Raw genomic sequence first — 17,591 nt, forward strand, 5'->3', positions numbered from 1 at the left:
AGGGGGATGGGAGTAGTACAATTGTTCTTTTCTGTTAACTGTATTTTACTAACAAAGTGTAGGAACATTGATTCTTACAGACTAGTTGAAGTACAGTCAACCTTGCTTAAGTCGACCTCGCATAAGTTGAATAATTGCCTAAGTCGAAGGTCTTTTCAAGTCCTCTTCCCTTTATATTGTATTGATTTTAACCCCTCATAAGTCAAGTTTTCATTAAGTCAAAACTATTTCTTCAGTCCAAAAATATTTGACTTAGGCAAAGTTGACTATCATTGCTGCTGATGAAAGATAAAAAAAAAAAGAGAGAGTTTATGAGAACTCCAGCAGGCAGCAACTTAAGCCGAAGAATGTATCACTGTGATTGTGAAATGTGTCATCTTAGGGAATAAATTTTAATACATGCTTTCTCACATGGCTTTTGGCAGGCTGCAGTATGCCAATCTGAGCAGCAGCTGTTGGAGGCACTGACCGCCCTGGAGACAACCCAGAAGGAGAAGGAGCAGCTACAAGAGAGGCTGGAGTCTCGAGAAACCATTGAGTTTGAAGACAATGACGTACTGTCGGCCGATATCAACAAACTGTGAGTGAAATGATGGAGGCACTTGACCTTAAAGTGACACTGCCATATTGTCCATTCTATCACATTTCCCTCTGATGTATTGCATGTTTATGATATGTGATGCATCATCATGAAAGTGATACAATGTTGAGAACATATAAAAAAATTTTTTTTGGGTTTTTGGCAGATATGAATTTGTCATATGCTAAGATCTAAATTGATATATTATTTGCCCTTCTTTGTCACAAGGAATGCATTTAAAAAAAAAAATTAAAGTTAGAAAACTGTGAAGGTCATAGTGCCAAAGTAAACTTTATGCATATTTTTCTTCGTTTGTGATCTTCAACTTTATATGGGTAACATGATGATGCACCAGATATGGTAATACTTTGATGTAATTTCTTGAAAGGCATCAATTAATGCATTTTTTTTTTATGTTCCTATCCAAATTCTGTCTTTTTATGAGCAGGAAGGAGGAGCTGGGACAAGCCAAGTCTGAGCTCAAACAAAAGACGGAAGAGTTCATTGAGCTTCAGGAGTTCACTCGTCTGGAAGGAACCACCCAGAAGGATCAAGAGGTAACTCTTGAGATTCCATTAAATGACTGTAGTATCAGTTAAGTAAACATGTAATTGGAACAAGGTATACATACCCAACATATTTGTGCAGAACATTGAATTGTATCACCAGCTAGAAATATTATGTCACAAAAAACATTGTGATACAATGACCTAGACAAAGTTTTAATCACTGATTATTGGAAAGTGAGAATCAGTGAATGGAGTAGAATGGAATAGAGTGGAATAGAATGGAACTGAATGGAATGAAATAGAATGGAATCATGGAAAGACACCATCACCAGACAGTTCTCTGTTTATACGCTCTAAGACCAACATTACAGTTACTGCTGTGTTTAGAAGTGGTGGACATTATGTAAACTCTGTATAATGTCAACACCTTTCTCATACTGAGCTGAGCAAAATGTCTCTCTAGTGATCTAAGGTTGTTACTTCTCATGTATCAGAGAGGTTTGCTGCTTGTAACACTGCACATGGATCTTCATACTGCAAATAAGGCATATTGATTTTAAAAAACAACATTTGTGTAATATCAGGGCAGCTTGCAGAATAGTGAAATTCCAATTCTTTGTCACCACCCTGAATGCCAAGGGAAAATAATGTGATGAATAGTGCATCCATTATCACTTGCTGACACATATTATTCTAATTATCTCAATATGTGATGAAAGCCAATGCCTGGTATATCATTTTTGTTGTTTGATCTTCTCCCTCTTAGATTCAGTACCAGCATGAAATTGAGAGGTTGCACCAGCTGATTAGCCTGGGCGAACAAGCTAGCAAGGAGATAGAGGCAAGTGTGTCATCATTGAGCTGATATCGTGTAAATGAAAGATCAGATTAATGACTAGCTTGTCACTTTAACAGGTGGTTGCTATTTATGGATTATATCTTATTATTCTAGATTTGAATTTGATGATAGCCCAAGTGCAACTGACTCTTAAATTTTCCTGTAAAATACAATTTGATTATACCTTTTAACTGGAATTATCATCACTTTCTTGTTGTTGTTTTTTTGTTTTTGTTTTGTTTTGTTTTTTTGAAGAGCAAGAATCAGAATGTGCAATATCTGACATACTAGCTAGAATGAAGGAACCATGCCATGTTTGATGTAGTTCTTAAGTAATGATTCGAAGAGAAAATGACATAGGTTGGTTGTATCTTTATTGATGTCAGGACAAGATGAAAGCCCAACTCACTCAAGCACAGAATGAGAAGACCGATGTGGAGTATCAGCTGAGCATGGACAGGGAACGCAACAAGTCCATGATCTCCGAACTTCGTCAGCAGCTGCAAGAAGCCTACGACAAGCTGTCAGGCATGGAGGGACGGACAGTCGTGGAGGACCTTCAGAAAGGGATGGAGGCAGAAAAGGAAAAGGTGGCAGAGTCTGAGAGAAAACTAGCTGCTATGAAGGAAGAAATGGACAAACTGCAAGAACTGGCTGTGGCAAGGCAAGAACCTTGACATATTTTAGTGTTTAAATGTGATATATAATTGGTGAATTTCTCACCCGTACATAAGACATTAATTTCCAGTCCTTGTCAGTATTATTTAGATGAAGTGTTGGTGTTCTACACGAGTAAACAACGAAAAATCTTCACCTTTGATTTGCGATAGTCTTTTGTGCATGTGGAGGGTAAATGGCACATAGATTTGATAATGATGTTGAAACCAATACAGTGCACATGGTTACAATTTCTCTAATTTCACTAAAACTTAATGTGAACTCATCAGTATGTATAACTCATTTGTCTTTATAATGCCCATGGTTGTGTTTTAGGTCAGCTGAATTTGATGCAGTGAAGTGTGAACTCTCCCAGAAGTCAGAGGAAGTCAGAAAGGTGCAGGAACTTATGGCACTGGAGAGCTCTAAGCTGAAGGAACAAGAGGTAAACTGGCAATTACAGTTTGATATTGGCCTTTAGTTGATGGCTGACACATAAAAAGCCAATCTCTCTCACTTTAATAGCAGGTATATGATAACAGCCCATCAGTAATCAGGGATTATGCCTGGGGGATGTCACGTATTCAGTAAAACAAATCTATTTGACAGGTTATAATTTTTGAGTGAAATATGGTGAGTGATGGTCAGGTGGAGAAAAACAAACCGACATGTCAATGAAAGGAATATTAGAAGCAGTCCCACAAAAATGGAATGGAATGGATGTACATGTATTTCTCTGAAAGCTGCAGCTTACTTTTTAGGAAGTAATAGCTGATGACATATAATAAATATTATCAGGCTAGACGTAGATATAAGTACAGCACACACTTTACATTGGTATTCCATGTCAATGTTAACTTATTTATGGGGTTATGAATAAATAAATGAATAAATTGATAAATGAATAAATAAATGAATATGAATATGAATATTAATGCAACAAATCTTGTGCTAATATACCTGCGGTTCAGCAGTGCACATAAGTATAAAGCAGCATGAGAGTATGCAAATTAATATGTATTTTTATGATAGTTTTTATGTATTTTGTCATACAGCCCATGACTGCAGTAAAGAAGCTTTCATTTCAGTCAAGGTTGGTATCCAGCATTTTAGTTTCATTAAGGAAGCTTCACGAGGAAGAGAAATAATCAGTGTTGCTCCAGACTTTATTCAGATAAAAAACGGTAGACAATGGACTTGCATCTGAATGTTTTTAGTCCCATATGAACCATTAAAGTTACTTTCGAGAGGCCAGCATGTTAATCAGTGTCATGTTGCCATGGTTTCATTGATGTCAGGAAAAGATGAGAGCTGAGGTCACTCAAGCCCTGAGTGATAAGGGAGACTTGGAGCACCAGCTGACAATTGAAAAGGAGCGCAGCGAGTCTCTGATCTCTGAACTCCGACTCCAACTCCAGGAAGCCTACACCAGACTTGAACAGAGAGAGGGTGAGGGTGCCACCGATGACTCGCAGGCACAGGATAAAGTGAGGGAGTCTGAAGTGAGACTAGCTGCTCTACAGGAAGAGATGGACACACTGCTCAAATCCTCTACAGAAAAGTAAGAATATAGACACAGGTATATTTTTGGAAAAGATTGTCAAATGGAGAAGGAATATCTTTAGGAAAGTCACTGAGAGCCATGAAGACATACATCATCCTCACATTATCTGCACCATGTAGGTGTTCTTTCTGATTGCTTGTAAAGCAGCAATTGTGCTTTTTATGAGAGAAAAGGTTGCTGTTTATGTCAGAAAATGATACATTGAACTCTGCAAGAGAGTTTGGACTGAAATGAAAGTAAATTCTCAGACCAAACCAGGAAAATTTTGTGTAAATAGTATCACCAAAGTTGAGTATTGCCTTAGTTTGAAGAACTTATTTTCCAGTCGCATTAGATTTGAGTTATGCAGAGTTGAGTGTAGTTGGATGAAAAAATGCATGATTTTACCAAAGAATGATTTCTTTCAAACATAGTGTTTTATATATATTAGGGATGAGGTTGCAGAAGATTTATGATCTAACAGCGTATCAAGTATAATTTTGTTAGTGTTCTTATGTGGGTTTTTGTGTTTGTTTGTTTGTTTGTGTATCTATTCTAATTGTTTTAAAGCTTAAGAATGAGAAACTTTACTCTGCGGTCATTTCATATGTGTAACAGGGCAGGAGAACTTGAAGCAGTAAGGATGGAACTTGATCAGAAGTCAGAGGAAGTTGCTGGGCTGCAGAACTTTGTCACTCAACAAACTCAAAACTTTGAGGAACAGGAGGTATGGTTCCATGCATACTTCACAAGTCATGATCCCATGCAGAGCTGTTAGTTGTCATTGTCGAGTTTCTCCTTGTCAGAAAATCTCCTCCATTCATGCAGTTTCAAGATGAGTTTCGCATTTTTTGTTTTTTGGATATGCTCATTCAGATATTGTTACAGGTTTAGTCTGGTTGTTGGCCACAGAAAGGTAGATTAGAGCTGATAAATGTGGTATATACTGTGTTCAGAGTGCATGAGAAATGATTAGATAGATACAGATGTAACAAGAACAAACATGAACCAAGCACATGGATCATGTACCATCATCCATTTCTTCAGCATAATTAGCTGCTGAAAATGCTCAAATGATTTGCATTATGAATTGTCTAACTATTCCTTACTACGTCTCACAGGTTGACGGACATAAACCTGTTTGTTTTGTTTGTTTTTTTCATCCAAAAGTTTCAGAAGGTCTTTACATTTTGTATACAGTAAGCAAATCACTTGATTTTTTGTTAAAGCACATATTAAGATCAGAATAAAAATTAATTATCTACCTGAATGTAATGACGTATTCTATAATCATGCCTTTAATTTGTCAGGCACAGTCCAGACATGAGATTAAGAGACTCCATGAACTGTTAACTCTGAGTGAAGCAGAGATGAAAGAGATTGAGGTGAGTTTCACATCCCAAGCAGTACTTAAGTCTGTTATTATCAATAATGTCTCTTTTGGCTAATTTGAGAGAACATTTTGGGAATATGGAGTAACTGTCTGTGTTCTTGCTCTTGAGCGAGCATGGTAATTAGGGATGTATTCTACATGGTACATGGGCAGAGAAAATGTTTATGAAGATGTACCAAGTTGTTCTGGTGCTTCATGAAGATGCATTTTTGTCTTCACTACATTCAAATTCACATACCTGTCCCAGAAGAATTTGTGATGCTATCCGCAATATGCTCTGTGTTACAGTAATTAATGCATGTGGTTGGTCATTGTTGTATTTGGAAGGGGGGGGGGGGAGGGTTGCTTTGCCAATGTGTGACAGTTCTGCTGTTGACATGGACTAAGATGAAATTAAGGCATAATGGTACAAGAAAATACATATTACAATATTTTGTTAAAGATGAAAAAAAGTAAATCCTGAGCATGATATGAATCTTACAATCAAACAGCAGTTTTCCAGAATAATTTGGCTTTTCGAAAGTCATTCTTAACTTTATGTTAAAGACATATTAATATTTCACATTTCTCCACTACAAGGATGGCATAAGAGCCCAGCTGGACCAAGTTCAGAAGGAGAAGGAAGAAGTTGAGAGCCAGCTGAGCCAGGAGAGGAGTCTGACCTTTGACCTTCGCCAGCAACTCCAGGAGAGCAGCGACGGGGAACCATTGACAGAGGGAGGGGCAGTCAGTGAGGATTTACGATCACAACTGGAAGCAGAGCAGGAAAAAGTGAGAGAGTCTGCGATAAGACTAGCAGCCACACAAGAGGAGATGGAGTCACTGCAAGCCTCTCTGAAAGCAGAGATGAAAGACTTGGAGGTGAGTGGTATGAGAATATTTGAGCACCTCATAGCTTGTATGTTCTCTCTGCCGGAAGTTTCAACTTCACAGTTCACTTGCATGTGTTTTGTTAAATGGTGCAACACAAGACTTCCTTGAGGTTACAGTGCTTTATTTTAATGAAAATTACTTTGTTCTAATTTGTGTAGTCCCTCCATCCATCCATGTCTATTTTTCTTAGGGGGGGGGGTGGAATATGTATCATGCATTAAAAACAAAGAGGCATCATGAGGAAATTTGGTCTGTTTATCAAACATGACCACACTAAAGATGATTAGGGCCATATGATCAAAGGTTATTAATGAAAGTCGCTGGCCAAAATATTCCCCCCCCCCCCCCCCAAAAAAAAAAAAAAAAAAAAAAAAAGTGTATAAGAGTGTTTGAGCGACTGCAAATCTTATCAGAGTGAAGTCTGGATCATAATTTCATTCAATCTTTGCACTCTTGGATCACTTCAAAGCCTCACTCAAAACTCACATTTTTCACCAGACATTCCATTGCTAACTCTCTTGGAGGTGTCTGCGCCTTAGAATGTTTCTGTAACACGATAGATAGTGCTATACAAATACTGTGGATCATCATCATCATCTTGCCCCTTACAGGATAAGATGCAAGGCCATCTGTCACAAGCTCAATGTGAGAGAGAAGACCTTGAAGGCCAGTTGTGCAAAGAGAGAGACCTGACCTCTGAACTTCGCCAAAGGATCCAGGAGCTCATGGAGAAGGAGGTGGCAGGTGGTGTGGTGGAGATGGAGCAAGAAGAGAAAACAACAGAGTCTGCAGAGAGACTAGCTGCTGTTCAGATTGAAATGGATGCTCTGCAGGAATCATCAGCGGCAGCAATGAAAGACCTTGAGGTGAGTATTGTGATAAGGCATGGTTAACTTATCTTTTTTTGGTAATTCATTTTGTTTCTGTTCTGTTTGTTTACCACACAGTGATGGGTATGCTTTATTCAGTGTGGATTCAGATGTATTATAAGTCAAGATGATTTATTGTCATCTAACAGCATGAAATTTTGATAAAATACTTTCTGGATCAAACATTTATATATTAGTGTTATATTTGCAAGAAACCATTTTCAAAAAGAAACTCTGATTAAGACCCACTTATTTGAAGAACAATACCAATGATTATGCAATTTTTTTTTTTAATTATTTGTACTCACAGTTGATTTGAATGTTCATTGGTGTTATCTGTAAAATACTTAGAAACTTTTTGCCTTAGGCACTATATATTTTCTTCATATTAGTATCATCATTATCAGTAGTTGCACTTTTAGTATTTTATGTAAAGTTTTGTTGTGAATACGTTTTGCAGGTAAACAATGACAGAATTTCTATTTGATGTTTCCTGTGATGTTTCAGGAGGTATGAATAGATGATGTATAAATGTGATCAATTGATGATGTAATATCTTTACTCATCACTCATACCAGGACAAGATGCAAGCTCAGCTAGCCCAGTTACAGGTTGAAAAGACCGAGGTTGAGGCTCAGCTGAGTATGGAAAGACAACAGCACGAGTCCCTCACCTCAGAACTCCGTGCTCAACTCCAGGAGGCTTGCAACAAATCAGTTAATCAGGAAGAAGGGAATGTGACAGAAGAGTTACGTAGACAGGTGGAGCTGGAGCAGGAAAAAGTGACGACAGCTGAAGCAAGACTAGCTGCTGTAGAGAAGGAGATGGAAGCTTTGCAAGAATCCATGCAAGCACAGATAGCAAATATTGAGGTGAGCACCATAAAGGTACATTCATTGACTGCCACAAGTCCATACATGCCAATCTCCCAGAAAGAATAAATCTTTAGTTGTCAAAATCTATATCATTTTGAGCCACATTCTTTTCAATTGACCATTCCTGTATAAATATAGATGAAGTTATTATGTAAGTAATATTCCAGCAAGAATGCCTGCTAGAATTTGAATAGTGCTGAAAGAAGTTTGGTCAAGAAATTTATCATTTGAGAGTACTGGTACCACATTTTATATGTGTGATAGTTTAATAACAAAATTAACTTACCTCTGACCTCTGACGAAGATTTTGCTAGGATCAAAAGCTCAGGCCCCTTTTGACTTCAAAATCAATTTACATTAGAATGCATCTTTATACTTGTTAAATGTTAAATTTTCAAAATCAGAGATATTTTAGGCATTGCTTAATCCCATGCTTCCCAAACATTTTTAACCCAAGGCCCACTTTGGCCCCTAGGAAGTTTTTTGAGGTCCAATTGCATGTATAGATCGAATACAAATCTATTTTATTTTCATTTTGGGAAGACATTGTGACCCACCTACAAGAGCTTCTGGGCTGTGGCCCACTGGTTGAGAAGTACTTGCTAAAACTATGTGACCTGCCTTTGACAATATATAGCCTGTGCTATGAATGATGAAATGTTGAGTATCCGAGTAACATCTGTCTTTGGTCAAACAGGACGAGATGCAAGTCAAACTTCAGCAAGCCGAGGGTGAGGTGGCCAACCTCAAACTCCAACTGACCACAGACAGGGAGAGCAATGAGTTGGTGACCGCTGACCTTCGCCGGCAGCTCCAGGAATCCTACAGCAAGCTGGAGAATGAAGAGGAAGGGGCAGTTGTAGAGGAGCTGAGAAGAGAGGTGGAGTTATCCAAGGAGAAACTGGCTGAGTCTGAAGCCAGACAGGCTACCATGAAGTCTGAGATGGAGACTGTGCAAGACTTATTATCTGCAGCAATGGAAGGCAGTTTGGTAAATATATTGCGAGGAATATATGTACATGTATATTTATAACCCAACTTCTGCATGACAGACAGCATTTTTAGTTTGCTCTTCAAGATTTTGGCATTTTGTATTCCTCATGTTTATTGTTTGCAATTATATTCATTACACAGATGACTATGTGAAACCAGATTTTGGGAGTTTTTATACAGATAATCAATAAAGTACTTCTGTCATTTCTTGATGCAAACTTCCTTGGAGTATCTCATTCTGTGTCATTAGATTAATGTTAACATGATATTGATTGATATAACTCCACCATTTGCATATATTGATTTATATGACTGTTTTAAGTGCCATGTTGTCGCCGGTCACACGAACCGACGAATCACTCGATTTTGGGTCAAATTTTCGATTTTGAGATTTCCAATCATTTCGATAGTAGATATTCCATACTACATATTCTGAAATTCTCAGTGTGTAATTCGGTGTAATTTTTACATAGTTATCACTTTTGTAGAAGTATGTAATTCCATTTGTGAAAATTGTTTTCCCCATAGACGCGTGTGTTAAACAATCAGGCAATTCGACGGTTCAGTGACCGCACGTACTAGTACGCGCATACGTGCGGTCACCAAACCGACGAATCAGTGCACATTGACTTGCGTGTAATTTTTGAGATTTAACAGTTCATTGACCGCGCGCACAGTGCGCGTATTATGTAATACATGTGTTGACAATGACAACGCTCAATGTACATGTACATATGGACACACATGGAAAATGACAACGTTCTTTGCAGACCGAAAGTACATGCATGCAGCTCTTTGACGATTTCCCGCTTATTTGTTAACAATACAATTCGATAAAAACTTCACAAGTTAGAGCAAGAATTGAAGTCTGATGTACTACAAAAATAATTGGAAATTATAGACATGAAAGTGTAGCAACCATAAGTAAAAAATGGGTTAACTTCAAACGCGATTTTCTCGAATTGTCATTCTTACGCAAACCTGAGGGATTCGTCGGTTCATGTGACCGGCGACGATGTGTATGTGGGTGTGTGTGTTGAGGAGGGAGTTAAGACATTATGCAGATTCATGCATAAATTGATGTTATCAATCTTTCATATCAGTACATAATAACAAGATGCTGTTCTTGTTACTTTACACACAGAACCTGGAAAAGCTGCAGGAGCAACTCACACAAGCCCAGGCAGAGAAGGCCAAACTCCAGCACCAGCTTGGTGTAGACAAAGAGCAGTATGAGTCCCTGGCCTCTGAACTCAGGCATCAGCTCCAGGAAGCCTACAGCAAGCTGGGGGAGAGAGATGACCTACAGAAACAACTGGAGTTGGAGCAGGAAAAACTGAAGGAGGCTGAGACAAGACTAACTGATTTACAACAAGAGATGGAGACATCACAACAATCATTGGAAGGAGAGATGAAAGACAAAGAGGTAAAAAATTGTGAAAGTCTAGAGCAATGATGAATTGATGTCCTAATGCTTCCCAATGCTGTGTATTAATCCCAAAGGTAGTTGTGATATACTTGCAGATCTGTTGATTATTGCTCCAAAATGTATACATATGCATAAGAAATGTGTGACACAATGCTGTAATAACACCATTTCAGATTGGTAACAGTGAAAAAGTGAAATATTAGCTGAAAAGGATCGCCGGAAGTCCACAATCTCAGAGCTTACCCGATTGTGGTTTCTAAATGATTTTTCATAATCAAGTATTGATAATTGACAAGTCAGACCACATCTCCATGGATCTTCCAAGCTAAATTCCATGTAGCTCGTTGGAAAATATGATTGCAAGAGTACAATCGATCATCACGTAACATTCTACCTTCCCTCAATGCGGAATGGGGAGGTTCTTCTAGAATAAAAGTTGTGTACTACAATTGAAATTGTTCCACGCTTTCGATCTCAAAATACAAAAAAATGAGTCTTCTTCCTGGCAAATCGCGTCAGCCAGGTAAGTTTCTTGGTAGACCCTTGAGATGTATTACCAGCAAATTCCAAATGGCGGAAGATGGATTTTGAGCCATACTGAAAACGATGCTTTCATATGACTGTTTCAAGTAACAACGTGTATGTGTGTGTGTGTTTGTTGGGGGGGGGGGGGTTATGACATTATGCAGATTTGTGTATAAATGCATGTTATCAAATTTTCATGTCACTGCATAATAATAATGTGCTATATTTGTAATTTTACACACAGAGCCTAGAAAAGCTACAGGAGGAACTCACACAAGCCCAGGCAGAGAAGGCCGAACTCCAGCACCAGCTTGGTGTAGACAAAGATCAGTATGAGTCCCTAGCCTCTGAACTCAGGCAGCAGCTCCAGGAAGCCTACAGCAAGCTGGGGGAGAGAGATGACCTACAGAAACAACTGGAGTTGGAGCAGGAAAAACTGAAGGAGGCTGAGACAAGACTAGCTGACTTACAACAAGAGATGGAGACATCACAACAATCATTGGAAGGAGAGATGAAAGACAAAGAGGTAGAAAATTGTGGAAGTCTAGAGCAATTATGAATTGATGTCTTAATGCTTCCCGATACTGTGTATTAATCCGAAAGGTAGTTGTCATATGCTTGCAGAACTGTCGATTATTGCTCCAAAATAATTATATACATATATGCATAAGAAATGTGTGAAATGATGCTGTAATAACACCATTTCAGTTTGGTAACAATGAAAAAGTGAAATATTAGCTGAAATGGTTCTTTGGAAGTCCACAATCTCAGAGCTTACACAGTTGTGGTTTCTTCGTAATATTTTATAGTCCTTTCGTATTGGTAATCAGCAAATTGGGCCACAGCAGCCTTCATCGATCTTCCATGCTTGACTGAACACAGCTGTTGGAAAATATGACTGAAAGAGTACAATTGATCATCATGAAACGCTCTTCCTTCTAACAATACTGAACGGGAAGAGTTCTTTTAGAATAAAAGTTGTGTAATACAATTTAAATTGTTCCATACTTTGGGTCTCAAAGTACTAAAAATCGATTCATCATCCTGGCAAATCGCGTCAGCCATGTCAGTTTCTTGGTAGACCCTTTTGATGCATTGGCAGCAAAATTTCAAATGATGGAAGATGAATTTTGAGCCCTTCTGAGAACGATGTATTCATATGACTATTTCAAGTACCCACATGTATATTTATTTGTTTGTTAGGGAGGAGGTTAAGACATCAGATTTTTGCATAAATGCATGTTATCAAATTTTTATGTCGCTGCGTATTACAATCTGCCGTATTTGTTACTTTACATACAGAGCCTGGAAAAGCTGCAGGAGCAACTCACACAAGCCCAGGCAGAGAAGGCTGAACTGCAGCACCAGCTTGGTGTAGACAAAGAGCAGTATGAGTCCCTAGCCTCTGAACTCGGGCATCAGCTCCAGGAAGCCTACAGCAAGCTGGGGGAGAGAGAAGACCTACAGAAACAACTGGAGTTGGAGCAGGAAAAACTGAAGGAGGCTGAGACAAGACTAGCTGATTTACAACAAGAGATGGAGACATCACAGCAATCATTGGAAGGAGAGATGAAAGACAAAGAGGTAGAAAATTGTGGCAGTCTAGGACAATGATAAATTGATGTAGATTGATTATATGTTAATTTTAACCTATTGCCACTTACATATGTGGCAAGTCTGTTTAAAGTTGTTATATATATATATATATATATATATATATATATATATATATATATATATATATATATATATATATATATATATATATATATATATATATATATATATATATATATATATATATATATATATATATATATATATATATATATATATATATATACATACACACAGTATGCTTCAAAGTGCTTCCTAATTACTAGTGCTGTGGTTTGGGCTGTAAGTCATATTTACTTGTTTATTATGAACTGAAATTTTACTGAGGCTGAAGTTTTGATAAGTCTATTATAACATTTTGTGTCATTAAATGTTAGCATGATATCGGTTCGTATGACTCTAGCATTTACATATAAATGGTGATTCAAGTGCCCATATATATGTGTGTGTGCTGGGGAGGAGGTTAAAGGTCCTGTTTACCTTTGGGAACAGTGATTTAAAAATGTTTAAGATATCACATTTGATACATATGTGTAGGTCTGTTGTATCACAAAACATCGTACCATATAAAATTTTTGCAATAAAGCTTAAAATATAAGGCGATATCAGTATTTTTCTTATAAAACCATAACTGTATACGGTTTAGTCTTGCAACATTTTTATTATACCTATTGTTCATATTTTGTCTATTTAACAGTACTTAACATTGATTATATGGATTCAAATTTTTACAGTGGTTGTTTCTACTCCAAACTCACATTTTGGAATGTATTTAAAGCACTAATGCTGAGTTTTTGTTTCATCTGCAAAAGGTAAATTATGCCTTTAAGACATAATGCGGATTCACGCATAAATGTATGTAATCAAACTTCCATTTCAGTACATAGTAAAAAGATGCTGTACTTGTTACTTTACACACAGAACCTGGAAAAGCTGCAGGAGGAACTCACACAAGCCCAGGCAGAGAAGGCCGAACTCCAGCACCAGCTTGGTGTAGACAAAGAGCAGTATGAGTCCCTAGCCTCTGAACTCAGGCAGCAGCTCCAGGAAGCCTACAGCAAGCTGGGGGAGAGAGAAGACCTACAGAAACAACTGGAGTTGGAGCAGGAAAAACTGAAGGAGGCTGAGACAAGACTAACTGATTTACAGCAAGAGATGGAGACATCACAGCAATCATTGGAAACAGAGATGAAAGACAAAGAGGTAGAAAATTGTGGCAGTATATTGCAATGATGAATTGATGTAGTGATGCTGTGTGTTGATGTAGCCATGTTTATTTGCTAATACAAAGAGCTTTCAAGTTGCTAGTGTTGCTGTCTTTGTTGCAATTTCTTTTTAATGAACTGAACTTTTCATATACTGGTAGATTGAGGCAGTGTAGAAGAGAAGAAAACGTATTGAGTATAACATACCTTTAACAGCAGCTGTGAGTAATGTTGTATTGGCTCTGCCTTCATATTATTTGATTGGATTGAGAAAAGTAATGAATTTCCACTATCATCACAGTATCATGTGATGTCGCTTAAACATGTGTAAACAAGTGTTGAGATTGTGACTGAGTGTCGAGTATCCGTGTGACTTCAATCTTCAATGTTTCCCATCCCACCAGAATGAGATGTCTGCTCAGCTCACACTCGCCCAGAAGGAGATGTCAGTGCTGGCAGAGGAGCTGAAAGTGGAGCAAGAGTTGACCTCTGACCTCCGTCAAGAGCTGCACGAGACCTGCAGCAAACTTGGAAAGGCTTTGGCAGGGGAGGAATTAGAACAGGAAAAAGTGAAGAAGTCTGAGATGAGGCTAGCTGACCTTCAGGACGAGTTGGTGGCTGCACAGGATGAAGCTATTGAGAGGCAAGAAAAACTTAGATGTAATACTTGCTCAAAAGTAGATCTTCTATTGACATCAACTGTACAAGAATCCAGCAGTATTTACTGCTACTCACAAATATATGATAAAAATACTTTATCATTTTAACATTTTTTTTTTTCATTTTCATAATTAGGCCTCTCCAGGTAAGACCCCACTGCGCATGTTGAATTCGTCAATTTCCTCTTGTTTTTATTTTTGTTGCTCTGAAGATTAGATTATAAAGTTTGTGTTAATGTTGTTCACTTCATTGCAAAGTAAGTAATTATTTAATTGGTGTATGATAAATTTAAAATTGTATATGTTTTCGGTAGAAGACTTATGTGGAAATAGTGCCGTGTCAGTGATCTTATTACCATACAGAACATTATTTTATAGCTTTATGCTCAAATGAACAATTGATGTAGTTTGATTTTCCACATCATTTGATTTCATGTGTAAATGATTCATGTCACATGATCTCATCAGTCTCTTGCTAAATGTCATGTCACATTCACTTCCATTAATTCTTTTAGTCTTTTCAGTGACATATGTCTATCTACAGTGTCTCTGGGATGTAAAAATGTTTCACTGAGTCAAGGTTTGATCAAATCTGCTATTTGTAATTAAATGTGTATGCAACAGGGTGGCTGAGTTTGATGCTGTCAAGACCCAACTTGCTGAGAAAACTGAAGAAGTTCTCAGACTGCAAGAGTTCATGGAACATGAAAATTCCAAGGCAGAAGAGCAGGAGGTATTACAGCTTACCCTTCTTGAAGGCAACAACCCCCTCATTAATTTATAAATTAGAGCAGAAATGTATTCATTTAGACCTATTTAGAGGTAATCCATATCTCTATTTTAACACTGAGAAATTCCCTTTGTATAAAAAGATCATGAAAAAATTGATTGATTGATTGATTTAAATTTATCAACAAAAAAAGAAGATGATTTTACTTCAGATTGTGTTACATACTGAAAAATACTCTCCTCCCTTTTGTTATGCATGTTTTTTGATCATAGGTACTTCTTCCATTGGTCTGCAATTTCCCCTGTTTTGATCTGCAATTTCCCCATTGTTTTTTCCAATAAAGTAAAACTGTACATGTCTATTTGCATTGTGAGTTTTTTAAAGACTCGGGATATGTACAAATCAAGCACCCGTTGTAGGTTTCTCTCTGTATTGCACTATATTCTGTCCTTTCAAACCATTTTCCAGGCTCAGTCCAGGCATGAAATCCAGCGTCTTCATGATTTACTCCAGACAAGTGAAACAGAAGCAAAGGAAATTGAGGTGAGATCTTGTTACACAGTGGGACCTTGCTATGGTGCCATGACACTCCATGTTGTGCATTCATAGAAAATTATAAGCCTTTACTAAGGTCATTTAATAAGGTCATTTCATTTGCTTTATCAAATCAAATGTCTGGTACTCATAAAAACAAACAAGCAGAATCGATGCTTCATTTTGTAACGAGTGTAAAAGTTTTGAAACTCAGCTGTTTCAACCTAACACATACAGTCAGAAGTTATGAAAGCGATATACAGTGAGCATGTCTATGATTAAGTAGCATGTTTCTGCTATGAATCGGAAATTACAAAAATCCATGATTAACCCAGAAGTAGACATACACTTGGAATTGTGGAATGTCTACAAATGTTATCATATAATGATAGCAAACATCATTGATATGCTTTGAGTTATAGAGTGTACTCATTGTTTCACTGTTTCTAAGAAATTCTGTCCTCATAGATACGAAAATATGTCTCTGTATATATTATATATTTATAATCATGTTACTGTCCATGTCAGGATCAAGTCAGAGCCCAGTTGGCTGAGGCCCAGAAAGAGAAGTCTGTTCTAGAACACCAGCTGAGTGAGGAGAAGGTACGTACAGATTCCCTGACCTCTGAACTCCGTCAGCAGCTCCAGGAGGCCCGAAGCAAATCAGATGGGATGGCAGAGTCTGAGGTGAAACTAGCCAATGTGCAGTCAGAGCTGGAGGCCCTGCAGAAAACAGCAATTGACAGGCAAGTGAAATGTCTCTATCTATGAAACCAATGATTACTATGGTGAATGTCACCAGATCTATTGTTTTTATGCTTGTATATTAGATATTGTTCTCTTCTTGTTGAAATCAAGGTTTTATTTCGTATGATTAGTAAATCTGCTGTTCAAAATATTTTGATGTGGCACAGTTCAAAGTGTTCACATTTTAGCTCTGATTTTCTTGACGACTCTTCTGTTTTGTTTTGTTTTGTTTTTTTTTTCTGTGTGTGCTTTTTAAAATCATCTAACAAGCTTTTATATTACCAAACCATTCAGTGTCATGGTTACCCATAAATAATGACTATTTCTTACAGAAGCACAGATTGAAACAACTTCTCATTTTAGTGTAATTTTTCACTCTTCCTCGAATGGACACCTGTTTCACTTATCCTTGGGATGGACTCCTGTCTCCTGTCTCACTTTTCCTCACAGGTGATGTAAAGATGGGCTTAAGATGGACCCAAAATACATGTAGACAGTGTGCAGGAGTCTGTCTCAACGTTTTGTTCATATGTGGGAGTAGTAGTAGTTTATGGCTGATATAAAGCCAGGCAATCTTATTATATGACCCTAGACTGATGGCATCTTTTTATATGCATCATCAAATTTACTCCTGTAAAAGAACAAAAGAACTGAAAAGTCAGTGAAGATTGCATGGATTACAAATTTTTATAACTTGCTTTGTTTTCAAAACAGGACAGCAGAACTTGATGCTGCACAGACTGCCCTGAAGGAGAAATCAGAGGAATTGCTGAGACTACAGCAGTCGAAGGCTCTTGAAAGTGAAAAGCTGAATGAGAAGGAGGTAAAACCTGTTCAGACTCTGTTCATTCTCATCCACCACTGTATGTGTTCTTGTGAAAGTGATACTGAGGGGATGCTCTGAAACAGTTCCTGTGTGTTTTATTTGATACCATGGCAGTTTTTGTTTTTGTTTTTGTTTTTGTTTTTTCATTTTAATTTTTGATATGTGTGTCACTGTCATGAAATGTTGCAG

The 17,591-nt window shown here is 37.6% G+C and overlaps 1 protein-coding gene across 1 annotated transcript in view; it reads left to right on the forward strand.

Annotated features, from left to right (window-relative positions):
• The window catches only part of LOC140232786 (uncharacterized), a 34,206-nt gene that overhangs the window by 7,370 nt on the left and 9,245 nt on the right, over positions 1-17,591 (forward strand). Inside the window, exons 8-28 of the mRNA XM_072312906.1 lie at positions 426-580; positions 1,029-1,137; positions 1,856-1,930; positions 2,314-2,591; positions 2,921-3,029; positions 3,883-4,145; positions 4,746-4,854; positions 5,438-5,512; positions 6,100-6,381; positions 7,005-7,259; positions 7,841-8,134; positions 8,835-9,128; positions 10,275-10,556; positions 11,329-11,610; positions 12,387-12,668; positions 13,623-13,904; positions 14,311-14,549; positions 15,190-15,298; positions 15,764-15,838; positions 16,358-16,575; positions 17,291-17,399. Coding sequence (XP_072169007.1) covers positions 426-580; positions 1,029-1,137; positions 1,856-1,930; positions 2,314-2,591; positions 2,921-3,029; positions 3,883-4,145; positions 4,746-4,854; positions 5,438-5,512; positions 6,100-6,381; positions 7,005-7,259; positions 7,841-8,134; positions 8,835-9,128; positions 10,275-10,556; positions 11,329-11,610; positions 12,387-12,668; positions 13,623-13,904; positions 14,311-14,549; positions 15,190-15,298; positions 15,764-15,838; positions 16,358-16,575; positions 17,291-17,399 — 4,176 coding nt within the window. The remainder of the gene's footprint in view (positions 1-425; positions 581-1,028; positions 1,138-1,855; positions 1,931-2,313; positions 2,592-2,920; positions 3,030-3,882; positions 4,146-4,745; positions 4,855-5,437; positions 5,513-6,099; positions 6,382-7,004; positions 7,260-7,840; positions 8,135-8,834; positions 9,129-10,274; positions 10,557-11,328; positions 11,611-12,386; positions 12,669-13,622; positions 13,905-14,310; positions 14,550-15,189; positions 15,299-15,763; positions 15,839-16,357; positions 16,576-17,290; positions 17,400-17,591) is intronic.

The sequence above is a fragment of the Diadema setosum genome, chromosome 1 (assembly GCF_964275005.1).
Source record: "Diadema setosum chromosome 1, eeDiaSeto1, whole genome shotgun sequence".
Lineage (NCBI taxonomy): Eukaryota > Metazoa > Echinodermata > Echinoidea > Diadematoida > Diadematidae > Diadema > Diadema setosum.